The sequence below is a fragment of the Paramisgurnus dabryanus genome, chromosome 13 (assembly GCF_030506205.2).
Source record: "Paramisgurnus dabryanus chromosome 13, PD_genome_1.1, whole genome shotgun sequence".
NCBI lineage: Eukaryota > Metazoa > Chordata > Actinopteri > Cypriniformes > Cobitidae > Paramisgurnus > Paramisgurnus dabryanus.
The window spans coordinates 14396187-14405406 of record NC_133349.1 but is presented as its reverse complement, the minus strand read 5'-3'; the positions used below and the strand labels follow the sequence as shown (position 1 = coordinate 14405406).

The 9220-nt window shown below is 36.5% G+C and overlaps 1 protein-coding gene across 3 annotated transcripts; it reads right to left on the bottom strand.

The window, feature by feature from the left end:
• Window positions 1-301: 301 nt before the first annotated feature.
• On the bottom strand, window positions 302-9120 carry LOC135727519 (gamma-aminobutyric acid type B receptor subunit 2). 3 transcript variants are annotated; one of them, XM_065245364.2, is made up of 19 exons: window positions 7745-9120; window positions 7484-7621; window positions 7228-7398; window positions 6877-6978; window positions 6643-6708; window positions 6282-6467; window positions 5765-6004; window positions 5610-5670; window positions 5447-5524; window positions 5102-5252; window positions 4833-4965; window positions 4623-4730; window positions 2788-2907; window positions 2566-2676; window positions 1966-2190; window positions 1670-1891; window positions 1365-1461; window positions 1117-1195; window positions 302-936 (listed from the first exon to the last, which is right to left on the bottom strand). In XM_065245364.2, exons 1-19 carry the CDS (start codon window positions 7988-7990, stop codon window positions 819-821), a joined length of 2652 nt encoding a protein of 883 aa, XP_065101436.2. In that variant the 5' UTR covers window positions 7991-9120; the 3' UTR covers window positions 302-818. The 3 variants fall into 3 exon arrangements, with proteins under 3 accessions (XP_065101436.2, XP_073667669.1, XP_073667670.1); XM_073811568.1 differs by having other exon boundaries at window positions 5102-5156; XM_073811569.1 differs by having other exon boundaries at window positions 7484-7877.
• Window positions 9121-9220: the final 100 nt, after the last annotated feature.

The following is a 9220-nucleotide window of genomic DNA, read 5'->3' as shown; positions in this document are numbered from 1 at the left end:
AAAATCAGGAGAGCAGGTACGGCTCAAGGTTTAAATCTCTTTCAGAGGTCATGTTGTTCAATTGGCAAATAAAAAGTGGCAAAACCTGGAATTGTGAAATGAAACTAAGAGATATAGTAGACATGGGTTAGAGCGGGGAACAAATTAATCTTAACAGACCTTAAATGTATTACACAGGGTGCACTTTCAAAGACTCAAATTTGAATTTTTTTTAAGAGTTTTGATGTGTTAACCTGTATGTACTATAATGTTGTGTGCTTGTGTTATAACTGCAGCAATCAAAAAGTTCACTTATTCGGAGTCTGATTCTAACATTTATTTGATGTAAGAGATACAGTCATGAACCAGTGGATAAATCTTCAGTCAGAACATAAAGGCAAAACTAAATCAGAGATAAAACAGAGATAAAGTAAATGTCCAAAAAAATGTTTAGACTTCAACTATTATTCCTATATTTAAATATTGTAAAGTAGCCTACTTTTATAAGTATTTCCCTTTTGAATAGATAGATACATTTGCCTCTTTGTACACCACAATATGCATTTGCTAGCATTTTGTAATGAAACAACATGGGCAGATGCCTAGGTTTGCTACCTGCTAGATGTTTGTTAGATGATACAATTACACACGCAAATAAAAAAGGCCACTATCCTATAAGGACAGTATCCAATGTGCCTGAGTATATACTTATATCTATAAGTTTTATAAGTATTATATAACTCTTTGAGAACTATAATAAAAATGTCTATATGTGTTTTTGTATAAACAGCATGAGAAACTCATGGTCCTGGCACCAACAGTCCACATGTTTTGGGCATTCATGTATGCTGAGGGATATCAAAGGAGCTATTGAAAGGACTGGAGTTCACTCCTCCAATGTAGGGTAAGTAGGCATGATGAAGAATGGGCAGCTGGAGAGAGAGTCTGCGCTGAATGCTGTGAACCAACAAAATGATCCAAATCATTTCCATATCAAATCAACAAAAGCCAGCAAACTTGTTTTTTTTTTAGATTTTAAACCTGTGTACATATTTTGGTCAAAACTACATTCAATTTGTGGAAGTTTTAGTACTTTTAGGATTATGTGGAAGAAATGCGAGAGCATATACAACTCACTGTTCAGGAGAGTTGATGTCCTCCAGTCCGTTCCTGTTGCAGTTGGATCTTTCAGGCAGAGTTTGACATTTGTTCTTGCCTGAAAAGACACAAGAGATAAACATAAAGAGACATAAGACAAACAAAAGTCCACAACTATTTATTGATGCTAAATCAATATTACATTTTATCAATAAATTGAATTTCCATTTAAAAATTGATTTATAAAAACTGCATTTGCACATGGGCATTGTCAATTATTTTCCAACCTGCTTTATGTACAGAACTTCTGATGATGAGATCCTCTAGATGGTGAGGACTTAATTCATTCAGTTGCCTGGTCAAATACTCCAATTCAGAATCCAACTGCACGTGGTCAGAATGAGATAAAAAAACAAATGTGACCAAAATAAAAAGACTCATTTAGCCCCCTTTTTGGAAAGATTTTCCATTGTACTTCCATTATCCATATGCTATTGTGTTTTGAATACACATCTTTACATGTTGATACCATTCTCAAATCTTTCAATAAGTTTAGTAAGCATAAGCAAGCAATTGCTAACAAGCTTCATACTTTATTCATGTGTTGTTGGAGCTGTAGGTTGTCTGACAGTAGAATGTCAATGGTGCTTGAGATGTTTTGCTTGATATCAGTTGCACAGTCAAATGTTCCTGAGTTCTTCGTAGCTTCCTTTTCTTTACAATGCGGTTCATTGATCTGTTCAATCTCACTGTGCCACTGGGTAAGATGAAATCTTCTTGACAAGGATGCAGGACCCATCCTTATGATGATAATCTGTCACATTAGAATAGATCAATATAAAAACACAGAGACAGAATAACAGACTGACAGAGAGACAGATCTCATACCTTTGGCACGAACACCAGGCACAGAGTGCTGGAGCAACATGTGATGATCACAAGGGCAACAATGCAGAATTTCACATTTGGTTGATCCTGGAACAGCATGGACGCACATATACCAGTAAGAATCACTGGGCCCGACACAAACACACTGATTCGGATGCCCCTGCTGTCACTTACAGCAGGAACCTTTGCATGACGTGTTGTCCAGGTTAGGAAACAGGTACTCAGCTGGACAGGAGGCAAGACATGCAAACACATTTAATAAATATCTGGCTTACATGTGTGCATCTTATACATAATTATCACACTTTACTTCAAGATTATTATCATATCATTTTCCCACATAAAATTAACTTAGGATAATTTTACTAAGATTTGGCATAATATTCAAATAAATTGCATTTAAAAGCCATTTGACTTTTATTATATAATGCACAGTGCTTGCAGCATCTAGATTGTGGGAAAAATTCACATTGGATGCACACAATGATAAAATGTTTTTGATTAAATGCATTTAAAATCACTCCAGATAAACGTTTTTGTCAAATGCAATACAACTGGTTTAAACTATGTTAAGATAAATATACATATCTGATATCATACCAGGAGTATTCCTTTATAAGCATAAAATGCAGCCAACCAGAAACCCATGTATGCATTTTCACAGTGCTCTGAAAAGGGCTGTATGGAAAAATCTCGCCCTTGGGGGTCAGGCTAAAACAGAGAGAAATATCAAGACTGAAATACACATCAAAAAATTGTCAGTTTTCTTAGACAACATAAACGACATGAGTCCATGACACTTTAAAAAAAAGTTTTTCTCACCTGTATAAGATACTCCTTTACTGTTCTCCTTAATGGATCCAAAATTTGCATACAAATTAACAAACTCATGTCTAACAGCAGGAACATAACTAGCAGAGTCAACCCATAGTCCTTTGTAATCTGATGATGTTCAACAAAGAGAAATACAAATAAGAGACAGAATAAAATAAGACTTATATGAGCTTTTCAATGCTTTGCATCAGATATCCTACATTTCTAATCTGCTTCTAGGCTGTATTGTTGCTATAGTGCTATGGGTGGTAGCTAAGCATTAGTCTGTGGTTGCAGGCAGTTGCTAGGGTACTGTGTGGATGCTAGAGTATTGCTCAGGTGATTTAGGTGGTTGCTAGGGTGTTATACCCATCTGCTGGCTATAATGTTGCATTCTGTCCTAATGTTTACCAGACAACTTAGAGCTTAATCTTTCGCCTAGGGAGTTAAAAATAAATATAAAGTTTGTACAAAAACAATATGGCATTTTATCAACCCCAAAAAAGTTGTCACTAAAGCGATACTGTTTCGAAATGTATACATTTGCACCTAAAATTTGAATAGTTGTACCGAATTGGTACATATATGCAGTGTTGGGGGTAACGCATTACAAGTAATGTGCATTACGTTATAATATTACTTTTCTGAAGTAACGAGTAAAGTTACGCATTGCTTTATAAATGTACAAATTAATATTAGAGTTAATTTTTTTTAAAGTAATGCGAGTTGCTTTTCTGTTTAACTAATTTGATTTAAAAACAGCACAACGTTCTGAATTAAACTGATATAATCACACAGAATTATGCACTATATGCGTGCGTGTCTGAGCGGGAACAGTTTTGAGTCCAAGGCCAGAGCTTGATATTTTTGCGATGGAAATGTGCAATTTCTTAGGCTATGTCCACACGAAGCTGGTGCATTCCCTATCCGATCATTTTTTCCCTTGCTCTAAAAAAATAATCCGTAAACACGAAACCACTGAAACCGACTGAAAGCGGTGTAGATTATATGCCTTACCAGTATGGGGCACTGTAATTCTGCCACAGATATACACTATACATGGAGAAGAAGACTTTGAGCATGCGCATAACCAACGTATGGTGTTGTCCATTATCGCTTGTTGGTCACCACAATTGCATAGAAGCAATAGATTTTGCTGTAATAAAGCTAGTAGGCTTAAGTAGCTTCTGTAGCACGAACACAATCACGTAGTCTGCCGTTATTGTTGTTGCTGTTACGTGTGATGCTTCCGACACGTGATGTGATGACGTTTTCGCTTCACAAAATATACGGATTGGCTGTACAGACGAAACCGCAAGGGTGTCAGTTTCAGATTTATCCACTTTAGGACCCGGTTTCAAAAAATAGCGGTCTCCGAAAACGCCGGATCCGTGTGGATGAAATGCCAATACGATAACAAATTTATACGTATACAGTGATACCCGTCTCCGTGTGGACAGCCCCTTAATGCAGAACTTCTCAGTCATAAAAACACCTTCAAGGCCTGAACGAGATCAAGCCTCAGCCAAGTAAAAAAAGTAACACAAAAGTAACTTAAAAGTAACAGAAGCATTACTTTCCATCAAAAGTAATGCAATTAGTTACTTTTTTGGGAAGTTACTTAATATTGTAATGCATTACTTTTCAAAGTAACTTTCCCCAAGACTGCATTGAATGTACCTAATAAGTACATATTAGTGCCTTTTAAAAAGATACCATCCCAGTGACAGCTTTGTACCATATTTTTCTGAGACTTTAATGTATACCTTCTAGTTACAGAATTGTTTCTCTCCCTGGCATATAAAGCCAGCTTGTTTCCTACATAAAACACAAATCGTTCCTACCCTTTTTTCTATTCTGTTATTTTTGAAGATAGCATGAATTCTCAATGTTTTTGCAAACATGGTTCCAAAAGCTGCTGTATATCCAATAGATAGAAGCCATATTTGGACCTGTGAAACAGCATGCCACAAATTATTAAATAAAATATCTTGTATGAAAAGAATTATACAAAAAGAGTTGAAACTACAATGAACCAATATTTGAGGACTCACAGAGCAAGAAGCTTCAAACGCTCCATCAGAAATATAAGAACCATCCAGCCCCAAAAAGAAGATGCAGAAATAAGAGAAAACTGAACCAAGGATAATCACAGAAGTTAAGACAGGACTGGACATGCTAACAGACCTGTGAATGACAAAAGCACAATGCAACGAATGTACAGTATAACCATGGTGGAATACTTTTAAAAAGGAGAAACATTTTACTTTTAATGTATGAATGAATGCAAAAAATAAGCACTGGGATAATCAACATGGCTTACCGATGATTGCGGTTTTTCACATTGAAGAATAATAGGCAACAAGCTGTAAGAACACCTAAGATAGATAGAGATGTTATGATACTGTACAGAAATATACTGATGTGTTTTCTTTGACGGTACACATGAGTTCGGTCCTTTGTGGGTTCAGCCCCTGTAGAAAGCAGATGCATGTGGTTCATTTCACATATCACACAAGTCATATCTAATGTATACAGTATTATACTAAAGTTCAAAATATCTTTAAGAAAATAAGAGAATAAAAGATCTGCAATTCTTCAAGCTGTAATTACCAAGCATCCAAATTTCCATCTCAACTTAAACACATTTGTTATTTCGTACATTTACCATGGAATTGGACTGGACTGATGAACTCCAGTTCACCTGTAATGGCTTTATATTTTCCAATTTTTACAGCCTTTCCATCTGTGGAAGCAATAATGTGCACTGCTCAAAAATAATACAAACATTGTAAAGAAGAACGAGATTTCTCAGATAAATGATTCTCTACCTTGATACTGCGCAAACTGCACATTGGCCACTCTCTCACCTTTCTGAAACATAACCTGTCCCTACACAACAGGTATAAACATTTTTATATTGTAATGTGAATGCATAATTGCAAATGTAAAACTATTATGAAGAATTTTGAAACTTTGTACACACTGTGACACCAAAGAAGTTGATCTTGTCAATGGCCTCCAGAATCATCTGACTCATTTCTTGGTCAGTGACAGTAAAGTTGCGATGGATGCTATATCTTTCTCTGTACCTCACAGTCTCCATGACTCTTGTCAAAACTTTGGCAATCACCCATGTACCATCATATGCAAAGCCATGAAATTTGCTTGCACCCAGACGTTTTAATTGCTGCTTATTGTAGTCCCTCTCATACTCCTGAGGTGTCTGAGCAGAAATACACAGAGATACGGTAAGCAATATAGACAATCCATCAATAGAAGTTTAATGCCTTACATTGTAGAAACTAAAGCCTCATTAACTCAGTTAACTGGCTGAGCAAGTTAAAGCTGAGGTTTAATTCCCATGAAATGCATTTAGTAACAAAATGTCACTTAATAAACAGACTGTATAAGCCACACATACAAAAAAAATTAGGTTCTTATTATTTTTTGGCATTGTTCATTGTCTCATTTAATGGTACTACATTTGAATGTAAACATACCTTACCAGAAATCCCTCTAATGTGGCTGGAGCTAAGGGTGTCAAAATCAGCACTGATGGACCGCTCCAAAACAGTCTGTATGTTAGTAGCAGTACAGTTTTTGAGGCCGGTAATCCACCAGTTGCCATGAGTCCAGTCCGGTAGGATCCACTGATACTTCTGACCATACATGCTGAGATTATACACCTGTGACACAACATTACATTCAATACTAACAACTAATTGTAGAAATGTATATTTTACATAAAATATGTTACTGAGAAACATTTGGTGAGGCATGTGACATACATTACATAAAATGTGTTGCTATTATCTTTCAATGATTTTTTTTTCAGTTTAATTCAATTATAAACATGCTTACACAGCATAGGACTTCAGCAGCCATGCTCACATCAAAATGAGTGATCACTATTCTCACATCACTTTCCTATAAACAAACGAAAAACAGAAAATACTTTTACCTTCCCAGGTGAGAAAGTATTATAGTATACTGTGGAATTTATACTGTGGTATAACATAGAATAGTGCATGTCAGTAAAGTCAATTTATACCTTAAATTCTCAGTCAATTTATAAACTGTGTGCCTAAGATATACCTTTAGTTGTTGTATACTATTACATGGGTCTACAGAGAAGCTCTCTGCTGCCACCAGCTGGATGTCAGCCACCTCCAGATGTCTGCTCAAGTCCCTTTGTACCTTTAGAGGAGCAGGCGAGAATACACCAATTCATTCATGCTCACATAAACTGTAAACGTACTTGATGTGATTTAACATGGTGAAAATGTTCCTTAATCAACAATGACAAGAAGAATATTGCAAATATGTAAGCGTATATCTTTCGTATGTTTTTTCTTGTTAAGCTAATCTTAATAATTATTTATTTACATTCCTACAAAGTTAAGGGCCTATATGGGCCATATAGATATTGTGTCTTATTTGGATTACCTCTGTAAACTTCTGCTCATTTTGTGTCAAAGTACCAACTCTGTTCCATCCGTAGTGCCTGAGAAACCTCACCAGTGCCAAGTTGACTGCGCTGTCTGATGGAACCACATGGAAGAAGTTTGGAAACCGTCTTTTGTTTGCCAGTGAAGGTGCTGTTACTGCAAACGACAGCTGGAAAACAAATCAAATCAAACTTAAATTATGGACTAAATCAAGACTGAATCAAAACAAGTGATGGTAAGAAATAATTAAATACCTGCACAAGGTTCCAGGCCTCCAATGACTGGGCTATGAGAGATGTGACTGATGGACACACCCCTCCAAAGATCATGAGAGGTTTGGGGCCATAGAATGTGGCATCAAAGAATGCTTTGAGTGCTTTGGCATTATTACACTAAAAACAAAAACAGCAGCTAACACACTGTAATGGTAATGCAGTGCCGATGCACAATAGTCGTTTACATTAGGCTACATAAGCAACTAATTTTTACAGAAGAATGGAGATCTGCTGTGTTACCTCAGAGTCTGTGAGATGAAACTGAAGCTCATAGTTGCCTAAAGGAGGTGGCTGCGCACTCAAATGCTGCAGTGCCAGTTGAACAGCAGGTAAAACTTCTGCTGTAATGTTGTCTCTTCCTGGTTCTTTACTGACTGGCATAATCCATAAAACTGGCAGCTGGTGCCGTACCAAACAATAGCACAATTGCCCTTGAGTCAGAGCCCAGAAAGTTATAAAATTCAACAACTTCCACCAATACTCCATACTTCCAGTTCAAAATCAGGTCTGTCCCTGAAGAGTAACCATCTTTGTTATGTCATTGTGCGAGGCAGAATGTGTGTTAGCTTCTTTTATTCTAAAGTCTTATCTGTTGTAACATTTGAGAGCTCTTCACTCCACCACAGGGATAAAGGGATAAGGACTGACTGCTGACATCTGTTGCTGTAAACTAAATCCTTAGAAGAGGTGAAATCCCTACCACACATCTCAGGAGCACTTGTCCATGTATAGTTTGATATTAAATGTGTTCTCAGTTTATCACACCTCAGAGAAATGTGAAATTAACCACCCAGCCAAATTTGAATGATAAAAAAACGGCAAGTATAAAATAAGTTATCAGAATCGTGGAAAAACAGGCAGGATTTTCAGCTCTCAAAGGCTGGGGGCGTGTCTTTGTCGGTGCGGAAACCACGCCCACTCGCGGAAAGCTGCTGACTCTCAATTTTTTTGACCTTGTGATTTTTTTATTTATGTATTTTTTTATTAAACCTCCAGACTGCTGTCTCTCAGCAAATAGAGTGCGGCAGGGATTACTGGTTCCCTCACAAAAAGTCAATTTATTTTAGGGCTGTCAAAAGATTAATTGCAAATAATGGCATACAAAATAAAAGTTTTTTGCATAATGTATGTGTGTGCACTGTGTGTAATTATTTTATATACAGTACATAAATACACACTCATTAATGTTTGTATTTAAGAAACATTTGCATGTATGTATATATATATGTGTGTATATATGTGTATATATGTGTATATATATATGCAAACACAAACTTACATTTTGTATGTGATTAATCGCGATTAATGTTGTGACAGCCCTAATTTATTATTACCATAGGCTTTTCGATTATTGCAAAAAAAAAACATAAGTTAAAGACACTTACACGTTTTGTCCAACAGTGTGCAGCTAACTTCCGGGTTGGCCTACAAAAATACATCATCTGCAGCACTCCCACTACAACCTGAATGGATGCTCGTGATTGTGTTAGGGGCAGGGCTATGCTCGGTGGCTTTTGTGCATCATCAAGCCCCAATTTTAGCCCCGCCCAAATTATCCCGAACACAGAAATGTGGATAAACTGTTTAACTCCACAATTCAGTGGGCTACTATAGTTCAAAGTCTTTGTAATGTGTTTCAGCAATACGTTTCTAACATTTATAATGCGTTTAGAAACTTTTCACAGACTTAATACCTCAGGGTCAGTATATACTTAA